The sequence below is a fragment of the Amblyomma mixtum genome, chromosome 2 (assembly GCF_055824585.1).
Source record: "Amblyomma mixtum isolate Tamu chromosome 2, ASM5582458v1, whole genome shotgun sequence".
Taxonomy (NCBI): domain Eukaryota; kingdom Metazoa; phylum Arthropoda; class Arachnida; order Ixodida; family Ixodidae; genus Amblyomma; species Amblyomma mixtum.
This window is the reverse complement of record NC_143013.1, coordinates 320,347,100-320,370,166: the sequence shown is the minus strand read 5'-3', so window position 1 is coordinate 320,370,166 and position 23,067 is coordinate 320,347,100. Positions and strand designations below refer to the sequence as shown.

General features: G+C 47.4%; 1 protein-coding gene across 2 annotated transcripts in view; it reads left to right on the top strand.

The window, feature by feature from the left end:
• Positions 1–22,823, top strand: part of LOC149365148 (dorsal-ventral patterning protein Sog-like) — a 396,279-nt gene extending 373,456 nt beyond the window's left edge. For both annotated transcript variants that reach the window (XM_089575239.1, XM_089575238.1), the window contains exons 17-23: positions 10,971–11,064; positions 12,513–12,673; positions 14,852–14,960; positions 15,448–15,543; positions 17,632–17,729; positions 18,366–18,465; positions 19,446–22,823. In XM_089575239.1, the coding sequence (XP_089431365.1) occupies positions 10,971–11,064; positions 12,513–12,673; positions 14,852–14,960; positions 15,448–15,543; positions 17,632–17,729; positions 18,366–18,465; positions 19,446–19,525 (738 nt within the window). In that variant the 3' untranslated portion in view covers positions 19,526–22,823. The remainder of the gene's footprint in view (positions 1–10,970; positions 11,065–12,512; positions 12,674–14,851; positions 14,961–15,447; positions 15,544–17,631; positions 17,730–18,365; positions 18,466–19,445) is intronic.
• Positions 22,824–23,067: the final 244 nt, after the last annotated feature.

Genomic DNA, 23,067 nt, shown 5'->3' with positions numbered 1-23,067 from the left:
ATGGGGCCAGTGACTAGTACGCGGAAAAAGCGCATGCGCGGAACTACTAGGCTTTGCACAAAAGCTGCTTGCACGGCCGCCGCCACAGAGTGGCAGTAACTAGGGAGGTGGGGTCAGCAAACGCCACGCGAACGTCATCGTGTCGTTCAGTGACGCTATCGAAGAGCGCATCGCGAAGAAAGCGAACGGGCGGCAGTGCTGCTGTCGTTTTCGAACACTGCGCTAAGCTTAAGACGCGGCGCGCGTGGAAACGTTGTCTGCGATGCAGGTGAAGGGTCGGTATTTTTGCGGCTTCCACTTTCACCGTGAACGATTCTCGCCTACTGCCTCTGGTGAGCAGGGGGTCCCAGTGGAGCAGTCGGCGGCGCGCGCCCGCGTGTGCGCGCCGTGACCGGGTCTGATATGCGACCTCGTGCCCAGCGTGTCCCCGTCCCTCGGACCCCACGGCATTCGTCTGCAGCCTCATCCGCGTCTTCGATAGGGGCTGGTTGTCGGACGACGCTGTTTCCATGTTTTACGAGGTGTGTTCCGTGCTACCCGGACTCGATTCCGTGCGGGCGCGCCGAAGACGCGGGCGTGTCCCGTCGTCTGGCGGCTTGGCCGTCTCGGCTACGCAGCAACCGCCGTCCAGTTGCCTAATGCTGCGGCCCTAGAGGCCGATGTGCGCACTGGTGGGCGCGTTACAAATGCTTTGCCTAAAGGCACACGTGCTCTCTTGCCGCGTGGCGATTGCCGTACCTACGGGTCGGATGCCGCAGCGAGCTCGAACGATGCACGGGCAGCGCAAGCTGCCGCGAAAAAGATGCGTCGCGCGCTGGGGGTTTATGGCGGCCCTATCGGCACGACGAGGCACCCTTGTGGGGCGAAAAGGGAATGCCTATGCATCATACCTGGTTTATCCTGCCAGTAATCATATGCTTGTCTCAAAGATTAAGCCATGCATGTCTAAGTACATGCCGAAATAAGGCGAAACCGCGAATGGCTCATTAAATCAGTTATGGTTCCTTAGATCGTTTCTTTCTACTTGGACAACTGTGGCAATTCTAGAGCTAATACATGCATTGAGCCTGAAGGCCTTTGGCTGATGGGCGCTTTTATTAGACCAAGACCCATCGGGCTGTGCCCGTACTCTGTGGTGACTCTGGATAACTTTGTGCTGATCGCATGGCCATGAGCCGGCGACGTTTCTTTCAAGTGTCTGCCTTATCAACTTTCGATGGTAGGTTACTTGCCTACCATGGTTGTTACGGGTAACGGAGAATCAGGGTTCGATTCCGGAGAGGGAGCCTGAGAAACGGCTACCACATCCAAGGAAGGCAGCAGGCGCGCAAATTACCCACTCCCGGCACAGGGAGGTAGTGACGAAAAATAACAATACGGGACTTTTTTGAGGCCCCGTAATTGAAATGAGTACACTCTATACTCCGTTTCATACATAGCTGTCAACGCAGCCAAGGCTATGGCGCCTGTTCGCGCTCCTCGTCCGCATCGTAATGTAGTGCGTCAAAAGTGAAAAGAGTAAAGAACTCAAAATTAAAGTTATTATTGGTTAATATTGCAGTATAATGATAATGGTGTTTTATTTTGCAGAAAGATTGCTTTTTCTTTAATGTTCTTCAAAACAGAGTGCCTTAGTTTTCTGTTTTTTTTTCGGCTCCTCCTGTATCAGGTTTTCGCAGCTAGGCCGGCCGGCGATGTCGTCTGCTTTCGTCTTTCGGTTTCCGAGAATGCGAAAATGGCACCGCTATCTCCTACTCGCTTGTTTTCTTCGCCCACTGCGGCTTTAAAAACATCTCCTGCTCGCATATTCTCCAAGCTGAAGCCTCCGAAAATTTCGAAAGACTGCAAGCAGGTGATCGTCAACGTTTACTGTAGCGTAAGGAAGCGCTTCCCGGAGAAGACTGCGCGTGATGTTCTCGAAACTGTGGGCGAGGTGACCGGGGTGAGCCCTCGGACAGTTGCGAGGTTCAAGAAAGAAGGTCTCTCTGCTGGAATAAGATGACCTTGTGTGCCGCATGCTAAAAAGTCGCTCATTGCCCGAGAAAAGCACTTCGCAATCACGTCCGTCGCCAATACAATACAGTGCCTTTTCCCTTCGAAGCAAGTAAAGAGCGCTGTGTTTTTCAAGGTAGGCATTAGAGTTTGACAGTTTCGACTTTCTACCTAATGATTACTTTAATAAAAATAAAAAATAAGTGAAAAAAAAACAGCAAAAGCCGGGAGTCGAACCTTGGCATCTTGTAAAATGAACACACAGGCGCGCGCTTCGTACCACTCAGCCACGACCAACGTTTCTAGATAAAGACAGTTGGAAAACTCTCTCCGGGTATGCGGCCCCTTTCTGTCGCCGATTTCATCTCAAAGAGATGCGAGCGCCATCTCTTGGGTGGTGGGAGTACCGCGTTGTTTTCCATGGCCTCCGTGACCAGCTAGAACATCGGTACTTTAACACTGCGCTTGATCTCAGAGGCCACGATTTCTCTTCACCGCCGCGGCGCCCATTTACTGCGCTTGGTTACTGTTTGCTGTGCGAATGATTAACGTTAGCTGACGTTAGTTCGCGCCTCGCATCGTCTGCGCCGGGGGCGGCTGCTTCTAGCCGCGCTCATCTACGAATTGCGAAGTCCGCGTGCGCTCCACGTCTGGGGTACGTGAGGGCAGGATGCTCGAGGTTGAGCCTTTGGGCGGTAAATATCGGAAAAAACCGGAAGCCCTTCTTTCCGCGGTTTAGAGAAACATGACGTACCGCTTGCCTCTTCGTAGTTTATGTTGGTAATATTCCTCGGGCGGGTAATATTACTTAAATACGTTGTTTTTTTTTAACGGACGCGAGCCATCTCCTTCCGACGCTCCTCAAGCTGGCAGTAGCAGACGACGCGCTAATCCTAAAGCGACCGCAGCGCCACCGCCTAGACGGCGATCGCGTGGGGCCGCTCTGCTCTTTGGCTCGCCGGCGAAGTTTCCCAACTGTCTTTATCTAGAAACGTTGGCCACGACGCGAGGCGGACGGATACATTTTGCTTGTTTTTTGCCATAGAGTTTCTTACTATTACCTAGAGGGAAAGCTGGCGGCGCTGCACTTCAGCCACCATGGACGCTCAAAGCATCATGGGGCGGTGAGCTACTTGTTGCGGAACAGTCGTAGTTTTTCAGGAACACGGAGTGTCATTACTGAGATGTCTCATTCCAGAAACGCTGTCCGTGTGTGCGCAGACGACTTTCGCGCGAACGCAGTGTGCAAAAGCCATAGTAGTGAAAACGCGACGACACACGACGCCAATAAAAGGTTTTACTCTTCCGAAATGCCATTAAAAAACTTCTTATAGTATTTAAGCAACAATATCTTTTTTGAAAACATATTTACTTTTAAAAGTGCGCCCGTTAATTACGAAATATTAGTTTTTATTGTGTTCATTACTTGGCCAATAGGAGAGCGAGTCGTCTCTTATTTTGGGCAAACTTTGCACTTAAAGGCTTTTCTGCTCGTTTGTTGCAATCATTAGACAAAATATTGAATGTTAGAACGTTTGTAGTTATCAAACAGCTTTATTTTTTTATTATTTTTTGGCCAAAAGTTGCAGTTCCGCAACAAGTAGCTCACCGCCCCATGATGCTTTGAGCGCCCATGGTGGCTGAAGTGGCCTCGAGGGGTCGCCATGCAAACTCCCATAGACGGGCTGCCAGCTTTCCCTCTAGGTAATAGTAAGAAACTCTATGTTTTTTGCAGAGGACTACTTTCGTACCTTTGGCAGCGTTGACAGCTATGTATGAAACGGAGTATAAATCCTTTAACGAGGATCAATTGGAGGGCAAGTCTGGTGCCAGCAGCCGCGGTAATTCCAGCTCCAATAGCGTATACTAAAGCTGCTGCGGTTAGAAAGCTCGTAGTTGGATCTCAGTTCCAGACGAGTACATGTTTTCCCACTGAATTTGATCCTAGTGCCAGTGGAAATAATCTATGCGCTGACTGATATAATCTGCGTGCCATGAATTTAATCCGAGTGCAAAACATTTAATCCACGCGCCAGCGTATTTAATCCAAGCGCCAACTCAAACAATGCGAGCGCCAGCCAATTTAATCCCAGTGCCAACACAAATAATACGTGCGCCAGCTGTTTTAATCCAGGTGCCAACCAATTTAATCCACACTCGAAAAACGAATTCTGTAGAAGACTCCAAAGCATAGAACACGAATGCCAGGAATAAAGATTAGATAATTTTTCAAACCATGCGATGCCTAAGCGAAGTGTCCACATATTGCATAGCTTTCATCAATATTATAACCAACACTACTTTGATACAAGTGTTTTAAAGCGCCGTTTAAAGCGCACAATATCAGCATTAAAAAGCTGCACAGGGGCTCAGTGCTATGGTTTACTGGCTCTTTATTACGACCATAGAACGGAGGAGGGCACAAATGCGCACACTGTTTATAATGGAACATTGAATCCACTGTCTTCAATAAAAGATGCGATTATTTTGTCAGATAGCCAAAGAAAGTGTTAATAAACCGTACTTCAGATTAGCCCTACGTAGTTTCGTGTGAAAAAAGGTACTCAGCCATTGATGGAAAGTTCCAAAGCAGAAGGCAAGTTTTGCGCCTCCATTTCTTGTGGATTGTCCTCTGCTTTTGCAAAATATGCTAGGACAACAGAAAAAGACATAGATATGTGCACTCGTTATAGAAATCTGTGAACTTTCTTTTTCAAGAAATAAGATTTATTTCTCAGGCACGTAAAAAGGCATTGTTAAAAACACAGAAGAAAAGAAAGTTTCAAAGCAGACGGCTTTGTGTATGCCGCATTGTGGCTGCATTTGCACAACGGAGTAGAGCCGCACGGTGGTGGTACGCACTCGTATACTATAAGTAGGTGATAGTGTACGACTTTTCTTACATCTCGCATGGACATTAACGCGCAGTATTTTCTTCCATGGAAGCCGATGAGCCGTGCTCTTAGGTCCTAATTGGACACCGAAAACGAGGACCGCCATTCAAGCTCCCAGATGCACCAAGAAGAAAAAACAGCAAAGCCTCTGAACATGACAGGGCCAGAATTCTCGATCTCGATGTGTCAAGGCGTGGAGGAGATGTGAAAAAAAGGGCAGACACGCTGGGCATCAATTTAAAGACAGCAAGATCAATTGCAGCTACCGATAGAGAGGTGTTGAAGAAAGGCGGAACGTCGAAGAAATTCGGAAATGAGGTTGTAGCGGCTCTAAAAAATATTGTGGACAACAACCCTGCTTTCACGCTAAAGCAAATAAAGCAGGCGGCGGAAGAAGAATTGGCCGGAATTGCCATCAGCACAAGTAGCATCGATCGCCTACTGGATGCGCACGGATACTCTATGAAGTTGGTGACTCAGAGGCCGATCGACCGCAACAGAGATGACGTGAAACGCACCCGCAAAGCATATGCGCAGTGGCTGCAGTGTGAAGGACCCCGCTTGTGCAGGTTTTACGTTGATGACACCAACTATAACATATGGTGTTCAAGGAGCTTCGGCCGTGCGATTAAGGGGTAACCTGCGGTGCAGACGACGACAGGCGCCAGAGGCGCAAACCTTAACATTATCGCCTGTATGTCAGCAAATGGTGTCATACATCCGTCATACATTGGACGGCTGTCGACAAGGTTCACTGGGTCGTGTTTAACGAATTTTTGAGCGATATATCAGCCCGTGTCGAAAGTGAAGAGCCTGGTTCAGAAGCCGTTTTTATTTTTGATAATGCTCCCGCTCACAGCCAAGCGGAACAGGCAATCCTGGCCAGTCAGCTGCACTCAATCAAGAGGTTGCCTCCTTACAGCCCATTTTTTAACCCTGTAGAGGAAGTGTTTTCGAAGTTCAAGTCTGAAGTCAAAGCTTTCCTCAGCGAGCGGAGAGACTTGGCGCTCACCACTCCGCCCGGACTGACTAAAAGGGAGTATCGGCGCAGTTTGTTGCTCGACGCTGCTCGACACTGTATGCAGCAAGTACAGCGAGTAGAATGCGCTGCTTTCGACCGCCATAACTTTTCTTTTATACCAGCAGCTTTGCGTGAAGATGACGTGTAAAATGTGAGGTCACACTTTGCGCCACCTAATGTCCTACAGAAAATAAAACTGCATTTCAAAGACGGCCCCTTCTGTGCTTGTATAAACCTAGATTGTTAACACCGCTATAAGGCAGCCGCCAGTAGCTATTCTTTACCTAGGCTGTAAGCTCCGGTGTAGCTTCTCTCACTTTCCCTTCTAAAACTAAATAAACCTTGAAGTGAAGAACCGTTACTCCGGTTCTGTGACTCGTCCCACCTGGAAGAACTCTGCATTACACTGCTACCTTTGTTTCTGCTAGTGGTGTTGAATCTTTATCAGAGCCTCCCGAAAAAATTTTGCACCGGTTGCATGAAAACAGTATAAAGGCCGGAATTGTAACTAGCATGCAGATTCAGCGCATAAGACAACCCATAATCAGCAGTGCTTACCCAACTAATTAATACACGACAGTCACAAGCCTCAAGAGTTGCATCAAATACTGAGGTTTAACAGCTGCTAATGGCTCTTTGATGTTGCAAGGTATGCGAAGAAAACGAAATAGTGCATGAGAATGTGACTCACAGGCTTGCATGGTCTCAGAAATTATCTTTACTTCGCTTTATTTCTGGCATTCGTTCTCTGTGCTCTGGAATCTTCTACCGCATTCGTTTTCCGCATGCGGATTAAATTGGTTGGCACTTGGATTATAACAGCTGGCGCTTGTATTATTTGCGTTGGCACTGGGATTAAATTGGTTGGCGCTGGCATTGTTCGAGTTGGCGCTTGGATTAAATACGCTGGCGCGTAGATTAAGTGCATGACACTGAGATTAAATTACATAGCAGGCAGATTATATCTGTCGGCGCTCAGATTATTTCTGCTGGCACTAGGATTAAATTCAGTGGGAAAACCTGTAGTGCATCTACCCGATGCGACGGCTCGGACTGAACATCATGCCGGTCCTCTCTTGGTGCCCTTCATTGGTGCGTCTCGAGGTGGCCTGCGCTTTTACTTTGAAAAAATTAGAGTGCTCAACGCAGGCGAGTCGCCTGAATAAACTTGCATGGAATAATAGAACAAGACCCCGTTTCTGTTCTGTTGGTTTTTGGAATACGGGGTAATGATTAAGAGGGACAGACGGGGGCATTCGTATTGCGGCGCTAGAGGTGAAATTCTTGGACCATCGCAAGACGAACTACTGCGAAAGCATTTGCCAAGAATTTTTTCTTTGATCAAGAACGAAAGTCAGAGGTTCGAAGGCGATCAGATACCGCCCTAGTTCTGACCATAAACGATGCCAACCAGCGATCCGCCAGAGTTACTCAAATGACTCGGCGGGCAGCTTCCGGGAAACCAAAGTATTTGGGTTCCGGGGGAAGTATGGTTGCAAAGCTGAAACTTAAAGGAATTGACGGAAGGGCACCACCAGGAGTGGAGCCTGCAGCTTAATTTGACTCAACACGAGAAAACTTACCCGGCCCGGACACTGGGAGGATTGACAGATTGAGAGCTCTTTCTTGATTCGGTGGATGGTGGTGCATGGCCGTTCTTAGTTGGTGGAGCGATTTGTCTGGTTAATTCCGATAACTAACTTTTGCCTCTGGTGAGCCGCATGGTACAATGCCTAAATAAAGGACTGTACAGCAAAGCGTTACGTAGTCAAGCTGTTACTGATTAGTCCGAATATTTGAACTTTGCAGAGGTATGCAAACAAGAAAAGCGAAAGCTAAATATAATTTCTGTTATGTTGATATGTCGAAATTTTTAAAATCAATCCCAAAAAATTGAGGAGGAATATTTCTCCTGCGCCTTTGAAGGAGCTGCCTGACCTCAGCCATGAGTATGGCATTGCTGTAGGGCCTCATGAAGTTGCATGCAAATTCAGTGACTATTTCTGTAGTGTTTATCAGAATAAAAACTCTACTTGTTCACTACCCTTAACTCCACGTACCACAGCCGTCATGCCTAGCGTTATCATAAGCCCTGACGGTGTATTAAAAGGGATAGGTCGTTTGCCAGCGTCCTGCAGCTCTGGACCTGATGCTATCACTGCTAAGCTACTAAAAATCACGAAACAGATTTCCGCATAAATTCTTGCTAACATTTTTCAGCAATCTCTCGATGACTATGTTGTGCCAAATGACTGGAAACTTGCCTATGTGATTACTGTATATAAAGAGGGTAATAGGAATGAAAAAACAATAATTATAGGCTCATATCACTAACATCTATAGCGTGCACATTAATTGACCACATCATATTGTCGCAAATGATGAACTTTCTCTCAAACGAAAATATACTATTTGCTAATCAGCATCGATTTCAGCGTAGCCGGTTATGCGAAACTCAGCTGTTTTAATTAACCACAGATACCCACTGCAGTCTGCATAATTTAGAACAAATTGACGCCATATTTATTGACTGTGAGAAAGCCTTTGACAAAAAATGAAAATGTTTACAACATTTGACTCAGTGCGAAAGCACGGGCTTTTGGTCTTGTTATTCTTGGCTGATGAGTGGCGTGGACGAAGTTCCATGCGGAAGTTTCAGATGGAAGTTGTCCACACGAACTATCAATCATAAGTTCTATGCTAATAAAATAAAACAAAATAAAATGAAAAACAAATAATGAAGGAAATAGAAAATAATAAAAATAACAAATATACATAAACTAAAAATGAAAAATGGAAGGAGAAAGAGAGGAAAGAGAAAGACTTTCCCATTTCTACTCTTAAGCAGACAGGTGCAATCATGCAATTTTTACCTTGGCTTAATTGCTGTTTTTGCACGAGACTTGTCTGATTGTTTGCTTATTTTGGGATGTGGATGGGCCAATTTTGTGGCCACCATTGTGTTGGGCACACTCAAGTTAGTTTCGATGGCAATTTTGGTCCGAATCGGCCGAGGTGAAATTTCGGGGTAAGGGTAGGCCAAATTTTAGGGTCGGTGGGCCAAATTAGGTGGTCACCATCTTGTTGGCACACTGAAATTATGTTGGGCATCAATTCTTGTCAAAAGCGGCCTAGCTCATTTTTTTTTTTTTATGGGGGGGGGGGGGGGGGGGTCAAATTTCGGGGCCACCACCATCGTACTTGGAACACTCGAGTTAGATTTCGCACCAGTTTTGCTCCAAATATGCCGAGGTCAAACTTTGGGAATGGAGGTGGACCAAATTTTGGATGTAAGTGGGCCAAGTGTAAGGGCCACCATTGTGTGGGGCTCACTCGATATGGTTACACACCAATTTTGGTCCAAATTGGCAGAGGTCTAATTTTGTTGGTGGGTGGGCCACTTCGGAGCCAGCATCATGTTGGCCCACGCGAATAGGGTTACGCACCAATTTTGGTCGAAATCAGCCGTGATCAATTTGGGGGTGGGATGGGCCAAATTTGGTGGCCGCCATCGAGTTGGGGACACTCAATGTCCTCAACTTCCTTTTTTTTCTGCTTCTTTTTTCTATGTTTCCGTGGTGCACATGCAAGATACAATTTTGCTTGGGTTAGAACCTCCGGAATAGTGCTTTCGCACCAAAAGCCTCCGCTCAAGTTATCTCGAGATAAGTACAGCGCTGTCTTGCAGCGTAGTTTCATTTTACCTTCTTCACTTCTGTACGCTCGCCTCATTGCGGCAATGAAACCGACTGCATCATCACCCCTGCAACAGCGCACGGAGCGTCGTTTGGAAACTTTCCATGAAAGTTTTTTGCACTGAATCTGGCTGGCGCTCATCGAAAGTACGCTTGGAACTCTATCGGATACGTCCGCCACTCATGTCAACCGTTTAATGCAGCCCGAAAATCTCTATGCGGCATTTTAGCTGTCGAAACTAAAGGCTGAAGCAAGACAAGCATTGCTGATGTGGTGAGAAGAAAAAAAAAGGTGCTGTCGGAATCGCAGCGCTGAGTCTAGTTGAAATACGACATCATTATGGGCCGGCCTGTCGCTGGGCTTTCAGTACAGTTGAACGGATGTAAACGCGAATGTTAAGCGGGATGTGTCTCGTTCCTCCAGGCGTTGCAAGGCAGAGTAAAAAGGATGCTATCACTGATTTTCTAGCTCCAGCTGCGACTCGCAATCCGTTTGACGAGCTATCTTACTGTTTTTCGGCAGCAATGTGCTGCCCCCTTCGATAACAACTAAGAACGTCGTTCCGCCAGTTCCATTGCTTGCAGTCGCGTTGTTTTTGATACACTAACCGAATAAAGGCAAGTAAAACCGGTACTGTTTGGTGTCTATAATGTTTTTATTTCTGCATTTTGTGCAGTTATTAAAGTAACTAACTTTTGTCACCCTAAATAAAAGTGATTCTATTTGTTAACATTTTTTTTTTCATTTCATCTTTTTTGGAGCTTTCTTAGCCAAATATGCGCCATACAGGCAGCGCTTTGGTTTAAGCATGTATACGTTTATGCATGACTGTGATGCACATCAGAACTTCCGAAACGTGAAATTCTGGCAGCGGGCCTCTTCTGCAAATGCTATTTTTCCTTCTTGCTACTGCTAATTCTTGCTACTGTTTGTAATTTCTTCGACAGAAGCTGCTACAAGAAGCTCGTCCTCAGTTTCACCGTTGGAATTGTGGAAGACGGTGGCCAGTTAACTGCTTTAGTCGGAAATGCAATGCTCGGCGTGTGCTGCCGAACTGCTGCCGTGTTTGAGCAGCTGCCCCATCCGGTAACGCTGTCAACTTGCGTGCGGTCAAAAAGAATAAACTGAACTGGAGTGTCGTTTCCACTAAATAATCGAACGTTTTCGGCGCTTAGACCGCGGCAGTAGTATGTATTGTTGTTTCGTCGCATTCTTCTTTTTGCGTGATTATCTTCGAAAGAGTGTCCCCACCGTACTAGCTATAGGTTACCCAACGGCTCTGAATTTTGCCCTTGATAGCAAACTTCAGAGGATTTTTTGCTCCTGTCTTTCTAATAGGATTTTTTTCTATGCTGCCTATCTTGCAGAGAGGCCGTCTGGTATGTGACCCCGTCGTATGCCCTGCCGTGCAGTGCCCAAATGCTGTGACACTCCCAGGGGAATGTTGCCCTACGTGTCAAGGTGAGAAGGATTTGCTTTAAAAAATAAAGCTTCTGCACTCTCCCAGAATTTCCCATCATTCGTGTTTTCTCCTCTCGTGCAGGACGTTCTGTTGCTCGCCGGCTAATCTAGAAGTAGATACTGCTATGTTGTTAAAGTGGTATATAAAGTTGGTGTGACATCAATGAAGCGCAGTAGGTACATGACACGCCGTTTATTACGGCCGTTCTACACATGTATTTTAGCCTAGGCTCCCGTTCTGCCGAAAATTTGGCGTCGTCGTTGTGTGCAGATAAGCAGGTGGCCCACCTGCCACCTCTGTCATGTGACCTTGTGACGTCATCACAACCTTCGCAATGTGGCAGGTGGCGAACGCCTGTTGACTGTGTAGTAGCCAAATTCTCGGATGTAACCAGATGGAAATTACACATGGCGACCTACATATACATCTGGACAGGTTGCCCTTAACGCGATCGGCAGGTTTCCACCTGCCCACCACGGCAGGCGGGTCACCTGCCAGAAGAAATAGAAGTACAAGTGAGTTTTTTAAGCATGAAATGCTTTTAGCCCCCGTTGTCGGCAGTGTGGTGACGTCACGCCGAGACCCATCATCCGGGCACTGACGGGCTCTGAAACGAGAACATCCGGGCACCGTACGAGACTTAACGAGAATTAACGAGACTCTCTAAGCCCTCCTACGCGACCGGCATGCAAGCGCCGGTTGATCTCCAAAGGAGTCACAAAAAATAACTGCTGCCAGTGCCTTCTCAATGTTTATCAAGATATCAGTCGCTGTGCGTTTGATAATGCACGGAATTATAATTTCCGATTTATAATAACCGTGCAAAAAGCACATAAATGCCACGATACACTTCGTTGTCATACGTGATCTCTTAGGGGTTTCGCGCATCGAAGCAAAGCCGCGCAGGCGCACAGGGGCCCGGGGGAGAAGCGCTGCGTTCAAAGGGCAAGGCATCGCGCCGAACGGGTGGTGGCGTTCCTCCCTTCCATTACGGTGCGGTTCGGGTGTCCACCGAGATGGCAGAGAATTACTGCGCCATTTCCTTTCCTCAAAAAACCTTGCGTTCAAATGGCAAGGCACCGCGCTGAACGGGTGGTGGCGTTCCTCCCTTCCTGTACGGTGCGGTTCGGGTGTCCACCGAGGTGACATTAGGCCCGTAAACATTTCATGCCTACTCTACTCTCGGTTACGGGAGAGGCAGAGATTTTTTTTTTTTATGCCCCTTCTAACATATGTCTTGCTAATGCGAGAGATGTCTGTCGACTGGCACATTTATTTTTTTTCACAAATGTGTGCTTGAGTAATACCACAATAAACTATTTGACATATTCGGCGCACTACATTTAGACTGCTGCGTTAAAACTTTATGGGGGCACTGTGTTTTAGCTTCGTGCTTATCGGAAGCCTGCTTTCGCCTTCTTATTCTTTGTTTTCGCGTTCCACGCAGAGGAGTCGGGTGGTCTGAACGCGACCATCGCGCCGGGTAAGGCCCGCTCGCCGCACGGATGCTTCCTCGAGGGAGACAAGAAGTTCCACCTCGTCGGGTCCAAGTGGCACCCGTACATCCCGCCCTTCGGGTTCAGCCGCTGTGCTGTCTGCACTTGCCAGGTACAGGGCCAGCCTACGTCCGACTACTGAGAAATTTTTAAGCGAAATCTTCACTACGGGACCTCGTGCTTCGATCACCGGGTGCCTAGTTATGACCTTCAGCTGAGTTAGAGGTGAAAACATGAAAAATAGAAAAAGAAATTGAATTAATATCTATGACTGGGAGTCGAGCCTGCGGCTGGGCAGACAGATCTCCTTTAAAGGGCCCGTGCCCACCCCAGCGCAGCAGACACTCTCTACCTCTCTTTGAGCGAGCCTCCTCTCCTTCCATTCCCTCCTCGAAATTCTTCTCTCCCGCTCCTCGTCGAGTAGGCTCGGCAAGGCAAAATCACCCCTTCGTTCTCCGGTGTAAGCCGGAGGCGTGGTGTCTGTGGAGTGCGTCACAAGGCGACGTCATGGCCCCGCCTTCAATAGAATTCTTTTCTTGGTTTTTGCATTTTCTCCGCACACTGAACGATCGAGAGGCGCGATCGGCTCGACCACCTAGACTTGTTAGCGAGCGCATCCTTTCATACATCTGTTTGTCATTCCCAGTTAACGAGCCACCTTTTCATTTTCTTTTAGGCCTCCCCACCGTTTCACGAGCGGAGGGGCGGAAGTCGGTTGTGTTCGAAACACACGGCGAAGCGCGGACCCGGCAACCGCCCGTTTGCTTTTCTCCATGCGTGTTTGTGTTCTGTGTGTTTGTGTCTTTTCTCCGCTCCAAAGCATATGTCATTCATTGGAGTCAAGGCGTACGCAAGATGCACGAAAGATAAGCGGTGTGTGTGCGGAGCGGTCAAGTGGGCGAGCGAGGGAAAGGCTCTGCTGCACTACTAATTAAAACCTTGTTTTGGGGGGCTCGCATAGAAGAAAAGAAACTGAGAAGGGAGCGCGCACGCAGAGCGTCTCGTGACGTGATCACGGCGGGGGGGGGGGGGGGGGGGGGGGGGCGAAGCGAACCAACTCCCTCAGTTTTACTATTTTTTTACTTTTTATGGCTAGGGTTCAAGGCTGTCGCCGCACGCTCCCTCCGCAGTTTTTTTTTTTGTTCCTTCATGCGGGTTTGTAGGCATGAGCCAGAACAGAAGGCGCTGCGGAAAGCCTTGTGCAGACGACGCGACGCCAAGGCTACGCCCAACCTTCTCCCGTCAGTCAGAACGATGAACCAATGGAGTGCCTTTAGCAAAAGTAGCCCACCTTGACGTCAGCGGGGTGCAGAGTAGTGGGCCGGGCCCGTTTTTGAAGGAAGGAAAGAACGAACGGGCTTTGATTTGAATTTTCGCAGCTTTTCGGGGCGCGCATGGCTCTAGTATTTTGCAGAGGTTATCTTCGATGCCTCATCTATGCAGTGGGCTTGTTTTTCAAAAATGTCCGGACCCTGGGCAGTGGCCCTTTAAAGGCCGCTCAGCGAGCCTACTTGGCCAGCCAAAGCGCCTCTTGTTTGTTGTTGTTGTTGTAGCCTTAACTGCACCACACTCACGCGCTGTGCATTGGAGAGCGTCGTCTTCGTCAACTTCCATCTGCTCCGTCCCGCGGCGAGTAATGTTCCGAAATAAGGGACGAACCTAGTTTGCTTGAGATGCGAGTTCGAGGTGAAACCACGAAAAAGCGAAAAAAAAAAAGGATGGAATCAATATCCATGACAGAGAGTCGAACCCGTGGCTGCGCGAACAGATCTCCTTTAAGGTATGCTCAGCGAAACCACTAGGCTATCGCCGCAGCGAATACGCGGATGTTCATTGCCCTGAGGCAAGCAACATCGCATTAAAAAAAAAAAAAAACACGCCTCGTGCTAAACTGCACTACTCGCGCTTTGCATTGGATAGGGTCGTCCTCATCAGCTTCCATCTGCTCCGTCCCGCTAAGTACACCATAGTCCCGCGGCACTGCCTGCTCACCGTCGTCTTCTAAGTAGCAGAAATCCGTGCTTTCGCTCTGATTCGAATGTCGTAAACATTCTCTGTAATTTTTATAATAATACTCGAAAAACTTTTCTTCCTTCACGGTGGTAAATAATTGCCGGCTCTGTGGGAGGTCAGAATGATACAGCAGAAAGAGCTACAGTTGCTCAGACAGCGGCAGCTAATGCGCTTGTTGATTTGAACTTCTGTGTCCCTGTGACTTTCCGTGCAATGGCATTGGATTTAGTCCAATATTATATGTCGAGTCTTCAGCCTTTTTCTTGCCTATGCACAGCCTACCACACTGACAGTAGAATGCCGACGCATCACCTGTCCACCGCTGAGCTGCCCTGAAAAGGATGCCTACCGTGAAAATGCTCTTTCCTGCTGCAAGAAATGTCCAAGTGCGTACTTCACAGTCTCAATGAGAATAATATTTTCGCGTATTATGAACGTTTGTACTCAACCATAATACAAGGCTTGATAGTTGTATAGATAGTGTAGTGAAATGGTCATGCAAGTGGTTTAGTCAAATGGTGAAAATGAAATGTATAGAGAGTTTTACCTGGCAGGTGATGCTGTGATATTTAAATTTCATAAAATCGAAATTTATTGTTGATAGCACATTTAATTCACTGGATTCTGCAGCATTCTCTGTAATGTAATGAAATGAAATATTTTCGATAACGTAATGAGCGACGTATCGTAATCTTGTTATTTTGAACACCAAATCATTCTGGGGCTCACATCCTCAAAGTACAGGTGCTCAGGGTTTACTTCTTTGGGCATTGTGGACATGGTTGTCTTATATATTGTTCTGTGTAAACTGATTGCAACTCGCTACTATATTTTGTTAACTTTCCTCTAACGCTCATTTGCCTTCTTTGTCAGATGTTATCGCAGTGAAGCCACAAGACGGGGATGTTCCAACACAGCTTCATGACCAAGGCTCTAAGAAGACAACCAAGGATATATTGTCAAGTGGTGGTGAGCTTCGAGTGCAATATAAAAGTTATTACAACTGTAATGGGAACGACCGGCATCCGTTAACGCGGTGCGACGAGGAGGTGAACGAAGTGCTGTGCTGGTTCCGGAGTGACTCCTGGGTGTGTGCCTGCCGTGAAGCGCCTTCGATCAATGGCCTCCGACCTGCGCTTCGAAGACGCACCTGTACACTGAAGACTCTTAAGACGCAGCGACCTGCTCCTGAACAACATGGCGGATAGTCGGCGCAAGGGAGGGCGCGAGGTCGGCAGTAGGGCACACAGGGTCTGGAACGTGATGGAGAAGAGAAAGCTGGCGGGCGACTTCCTCGCGTATAAAATCTTTGGCTCGCTCCATGAATAGTGGTTGGTCCGAAGGCGAGGGACCAAGGGCCAGGCCAGCAAGACTCTCGGTAGGCGCACCAGACTGCCGCGTAGACGCGCGTTGCTTGCGCAACTCGTCACAGCTCTGGCACAGCTCGATGACGGCACTGACGGAGGTGGGATTCTTCGCCAGGAGCATTTGGAAAGCGTCATCGGCTATCCCTTTGAGAATGTTGTTAACTTTGTCAGTCTCTGGCATCGAAGGGTTCACGCGCTTACATAAATCGACGACGTCTTCAATATAGCTGGTGAATGTTTCAGCCGGTAGCTCGAGCACGGAGACGTTGCTCGACGCGAAGTTTCCGCACGGCGGGGCGGCCGAAAACGTCTGCGAAGCTTGCCTTGAATGATGACCAGGTGGGAAGGTCGGCTTCATGGTTACGAAACCATAAGTTGGCAACGTCTCTGAGATAGAAAAGGACGTTGCTCAACTTCACGGCGTCGTCCCACCGGTTGTAAGTGCTGACGCGCTCGTAGGAGGCCAGCCAATCGTCGACGTCCCGGTCGTCCGTACCGCTAAATGGGGAAGGGTCGCGCTGGCGTTGGACCCCGGAACAGAGGACGGTGGCAGGGACGGCCGGCGATGACTGCGTCGAAGTGCTGGGCATTGTTGGCGGTTCAAGTAGCGTTCCGCTCCTAAGTTCCAGGTTGAGCACCGGGACGGGGATCGAAGCACCTCCACCAAGTGTACGGGTGCGTCTTCGAAGCGCAGGTCGGAGGCCGTTGATCGAAGGCGCGTCACGGCAGGCACACACCCAGGAGTCGTTGTTGTTGTTGTTGTTGTCCTCTAGATAATGGCGCGTACCCACTGCGGGGGATTGGCCAAGACACAGGCGGCAACTGATAGGTGCACAAAATGTTAAACAAGAAAATAATGGTTATGAAAAATAAAATAATTATGATAATAATAGCAGTTAGGAAATAAATGAAAGGATCTCAGATGTGTAATTGAAATAGGCTAAACAAATGCTGTGAGATCGGTGACTGAAATAGAGAACGGGGCCACTCCGGGACCAGCACAGCACTTCGTTCACCTCTTCGTCGCACCGCGTGAAGGGATGCCGGTCGTTCCCATTACACAAGTTTCTCCATGTGGTGCTATTGTAAAGTTCCGAAGGGATAAAAATTCTAAGCTTTATGCTTGATTTATCATTCCCTTTAAATCAGAGTTTGGCGCTCTGTGGCCTTAGATGCCCTTACGCCAAAAAAAAAAAACCCACCATCCTTTTAAATCAGCTATGCGAAGTGCCTGTGGCTGTGATCACAAATGAATTCTTTTCGCAATGAGATATGGTAGAGAGCAAGCATCATTCTGAAAGGTGCATGCTTTTCTCGAAAACAAAAAGAAGTGAGCGCATGTGTACTAAGGGCTCCTCTTCTTGCATTTTATATCAAATGGAGAATTGCATTTAACCGTGTCCAGTAAGCATCTTCACGTCTTTATTCTTTTCTCATTTCAGCCAATGGCAAAGAACTTCTTATAATCCGGTGATAAACAATGCATTACTAGAAAAAAAAGGCAGCTATAGAAAGCTCTTGGTAGAGCTCTCATTTTTATGCACTTTTATACTGCTGCTCCACTGCATTTTTAAGGAAAGAAGAGAAAAGACAGAGTAATAGTGTGGCACAGTCCAGCGTTGAGTAAGGTTGTCGATATTAATGTACTCTTCAATGCCGCAGACTCCAAAATTATTTTCTATCATTGCAGGATGTCAATTTCAGCTGCAAGTGTTTCACAATGGAGAGGAATGGCATCCAACCGTCCAGCCGTTTGGTGAAATGAAATGCATTCGATGCCATTGTAAAGTAAGCTCCTTCTGTGCACAAATACACCACTCAATCTTTTGTATCAGTTATTGGATTCCGTGTATACTCTTCCAATGATGGGCTCTTACTGGGAAGAAATTGATGAGGCAACCACATGCACATTCCTTCCGTAAATATTTGTTCATTGTTGGTGCTTTTCATCACATCGCATGCCCGAAAATCTGGCTAGTGCATATTGCCTCTAGCAAAGAAACTTCTTAAGCAGATAACTGGCACCATCTAAAATATACTTTATAATCAAACAGTTCAGTTCTTTTCCGATTGCTGTAACTAGGCAATATGTTACACCTGCTCTTTTCTCTATCTAAGCATTGTCATTAAATTGACTGCTGGGGTAGATCAGTGATCTGTGAATGTGAGACAACAACGATTTTAAGTGCAGCTTTTACAGCTGCAGTTGCTGACACACAGAATTTCTAGGAATGGCAGTAAACTAGTGTCTTCTCTACTCCACTTTTTCTTCCTTTCTCCCTCCGCATGCTATGACTTTGAATTCAATCTGGCGGAAAAGTGCACATGAACTGATAGATGAGAGCACATCATATGCTGTGGATTGTCATCTGTAGACTGCATTTTTTTTTCTTCATAAATCCCACATTCCTGTTCTGTCAACAGGATGGGAAATCTAGGTGCCGGAGGCAGCGGTGTGTGAAACTCTCATGCCCTATAAAGTTCCAGAAGGAAGATGAGTGCTGTCCACGCTGCGCTGAGAATGGTATCAATCGTTGAATTACTTTTTGATCTGCATCAGTTTTATAATAAGCTTTTTGAACCGAACAGCACAAAAAAAAAAACAAGCGGGACATGGCAAGACAACAGACCACAAGTGCTGACTTGCAATTGGACTTTTATTAAGAGCAAAGACATCACAAGCGGTGCCTGATAAACGGGTCCGGTTCTACATAGGTTGAGCACTTTCGTAACGGTGATGTGAAGTACCACTGCTCCGTGAGAGATTAGCTGCGATATTGCTATCTAGCGATATTGTGGAAGCGTTCCAGATCGCAAACTTTGGATAAATGTGCGTTAATAAGCCTTCTGCCATGCGTCATGACAAGGTGTTTTGGTACTTTTATCTGCATGTCACGTAAGGGTCGTGTTAATCGTATGTTTCTCGGTTTCTTGTATTTATGTATTTATTTTATTTATTTATTTAGGGCTTTTTTATCTCATCGATGTCTTTACTGTTAATAAACATCCAGTTGCGAGTCGGCACTCGGGGTGTCTTGTCTTTTGTATCTTTGCGCTGTTAACTTCTGAAAGCAATGTCAAATCAACTAGCCCAGGATGCGGTTGAACGATTACGCAATGGATGCCGCTGAAGCTTAGCTCGTCCTAGCCTACGCAGAGGTGATGTCGCCGAGGCGATCCCAGCGATCATAGAGGGCGAAGCACACAGCCGTTAACGCTGTAAACACTGCGCAATCTTTGGGCTGAAGACAGCGAAGACTAAAGTCAGCAATACGCGATGTGCTGGCATCGTAATTCGCCAGCACTGGTGATAGCGGTGGCACCACCCCTCGCAGTTATTCCAGAAGAAAGGCTATAGGAGCCTGCGAGGGGCTAAAGGCGGCGACCGTGGTCGGTGGCCACGTAAATTCCCGGATGCCCCTCCAACAGCTTTCGCTCTTGAATCTCTGGTAGAAATTGGGCCAGCAATCAATCTTAAATGCCGTTTCATCAACACCACTGCAGATGAGAGCCGTGCGGGCGACAGACCCCCGCGACGGACTGGACGGAAGCGCAAAAGTCGGAGCGGGACGCCATGGAACTGAGCCCATCTGGTGCTGCCCACGAATGGCCCTTTCTTCCTCCTCTTTTATCACAACCGAGCACACGCATGCAAGCTAGCTGGCGGGGCTGAACCCTGGCAGCTTTACATTCCACCCAGTACCACCTCCGGGGTTGCCGTCCAGGGACTGCCGCCCCGGACTCTTTCGTTCTTGCAAGCTGGTCGGCAGAGCACGGCAGGCGGAAGAGCGTTCTTGCGGTGCTGCGTGTTCGAGGGACACGGCCGCTTTGCGTCCTTCTGCGCTCTAAGGCGTTGTGCAGTGCGGAATAGTGTGGCGGAGCTTGCTCCACGGCCAAGCGGAGAATGCTCGTGCTATCGCGTCCGTGCCTGCGCATCTGTGGACGACAGGAAAACCAAAGCTTCCATCACGTCTGCCATGTGACAAGTGTGCCGGGAACGTGTGCTCATCTCGCGCTTATCTCTCTGCGCCAAACGACTCTTTGATGCCTCTCAGACATGGGGGCTTGTTCGTGTACGGCGGTAACGGTGCAGTTGAGTGACGAGTAGTGGCTCCTGAAAACTGAAAAAACAAGTGTCGTCTCTTCTTGGCTATATGCCTGCTCGGCGTTGCCAGTGCTTTGGACACAAGATGCGACGAAGGAACTAACGCTTCTTTCTCTTCGCAGAATTTCTCTAGTGCAACTTCTCAGTGATAAGCAGTGTGTCTAAGTGGGGCATCGCATTAGTCGTCAGATTTCACAGTATTTCATCTGAGTAATTGCATAAAGCAGGTTGGTCTTTTTTTCGACGGCCGCTGTTTTTAGCTACCACTTTAATACTGTTTAATTCCTAATTCTATCTTGATCAGCCTTATATGCAAGGAGTGTTATTACATCTGCCACCTTTCATCTGGTTATGGTACTGCCTTTTCAAAAACCTTTGCTCAGAAAGCTACAACATTTAAATTCACGGAAACAGTCGACCTCAATAGTGGAAAAATAGCACATTTTTTTGTGTTCTTGGATCATGGCCTTGAAAAGGTCTATATTGGTCTCTTTGGCAGTCTGGCTCTCTGCCAATCGGTCTAGTTTTGGTTCTGCTAGGGAATGAAAGTCGCAGCACTGAATATGCTAAACTTGCACAGTTCATGAACGAAGCTGCTGTGTTTCTTTATTGAACATCCGTGCTCTTTGTGAAGTTAGAGGTTGGGGTCACATATTATCAATGCAGGGAATTTCATTCTCGTTTGATGTGATCCGAGGTTTGAATATGTCTGTTACGCTCATTTCTCACATACTGCCAGGTTTATGGCTGTATTCGTGAAATCAACGTTGCCAAAATGTGAAGGCTGTGCTTAGTGCTCAATACATAAATCAAAATTTTATTGGTAAATGCATCATTTCATAGCTTTTTATCAAGCCTAGAATAAGCATGATGGTGCCCTTTGATATTTTCTGAACACTGTATCTTTGCTTTGCAACCATGCATTATGAAACAGGTAGTTTTGGGAGCTTTGAGGATAATTTTTAATAAGTTTTGCACGCCGGTTGGCACAGCGTTTTTCCTGAATATCATTTCGGGGCTGGTGCACAAAGTCTCATGGCATCGCTAAAGAATTCGCACGAAACCTAGAACAGAAGCTCTGCTGGAATCAAGTGGTAAAAGATTCTCATGTCAGTATGTGTACATTGTAATTCTTGTGATTGCTTCCATGGGACGAATTTTTAGCTCGTGCAGCGTGCTATGCTCGTCGCCACTCGAGTTTCTCTTTATTTTTCTTCTGCTCACATTTAAAAAACGATCTTATGTTACTTGTTTTGTCAGTGGTTAGGTGGATCCTCTCGCACACACTGTAGTGGTCATCTCTTGCTGCTACTTGCTTGCCTTGTTCACGCAATTTTCACATTTCGAGAAACTTTTAGTCCAGACCTTACTACCTAGGTAAATTTTTGGCCTGGGATGTATCTAGATATCAGCACGCTGGAAAGAATTGGTTGGTTTGCACGTGCATTAAATTGTCTCTCATTTCCAGCTATTTTTCATCGGAAAGTTGTTTGTGTTTAGCTAATTTGCATCATGCCATGTTTCATTGTGAACACGTTAGATATTATGGAACAGAAAACGACATTAATGAGCGAAATGATATAAGAACGCCTCCAAACTGTGGGCTGCAAGCCTAAATTCAAAATTCAAATATGACATTCAACACAAGGAGGGCTTGAAGAACGCTCTGTAAGTGTGATTAGGGCGCATGCTCAAGTGCGCTAGAGAACACTTTCTTTCGCGTCCCGCATTTCTAGATGGACTGTCGGCTGGGGTATGCGTGTCAGAAGCAGTCAGAAATATGGCTGTCACGGAAACGCTTCCATACCGCGATATTAACCACCCGTTAGGTCACGTTCCCTGCAATCGCTTTCACGACCTCGTTTAAAGGTGGACTTGAAGGCTTCATTTCATCATTATTTTTGCTTATTTATTATCATTTTGCTCCGCCTATTACCGCGCTGAACAGTCATTGCTTCAGATCTGATTATCAGCAGCCCATGTTCACATGTCGCCAAACGCTGAGCCCGGTGATGCACACAAAGAAAGGATTCCTTTGGAGGCCACAAGGTTGCGCTTGATTGTGAGACAGGAAAGCGTCCAAATTTTCGTTCCGCATTCCGGAGACGCATTACCGACGTCCGGTGAGCCGGTATACGTCTACGATATGCCACTAAGCCAGATCTCTCTAATGTGTTGCATGGTTTCGTGGTGCGCCCGAAATGTGAGCGATAAAGAGGCTGGCCACAGTGTTGCTAGGTGGGGTAAATAAGACTCTCGCGGTGTTCGTGGCAAGACGCCACCTGGCTGGCGCCCCTGTTAAGCAAGGTGCACTCTGCGTGCATCTATCTCTTCTCGCCGCGGCCTTGCTCGAAGCCCAGTGCATGCTGCAAAAGAAAAAGCCACCTGTGGAGAGTCCTTCTGAACTTTTCTTCGGCAGAAGCACTAACCTTGCGCGTGTTGCGACTTGCGTTTGATCGAGCCCTGCTGCGCCTTATGTCAAATGTGGCGAATGTTTGATTCTTGGAGATTGTCTTCCTTTTGCACGTGTGTCAGAGTACGGGCTGTCGTTATGCCATTGTTGAATGTCCATCTTGCAGAAGCTTTCGTCAATGCTTGCCTCATCATTTTTCTCATTCTGTTGTTTTGTTAGCAAAGTTGATTTTAGCGTGTGAATGGTGGTGACTTCCAAAGTGTCATGTCTGTTGAGTGCAGGCTACAGAAGGCGACTAAGTGAGACAAAGATGTCGGACATATCTATAAAGGATGAAATAAAATACCTATTGTTTGTCCCTTTCTGCCCGTTTGTGCTCTTTGTGTTGCGGTCTGCTTTCCTATTTCTCTGTCTCTCTGATTCATCACTTCGCACCATGGCACCAGCTGCTTGAGCTGGGCCCCCGCCTCGAGGTATCCCACATGCTGCAGCGAGTCCGACCTACGTGGGTGGCGTACTGTACGTTATTTGACGCCCGCTTTAAAAGAAGCCCGAGAACATTACGGAAAATACTCAGCGCGTTCCAAAAGTAATGCCTGTTTGGCCAT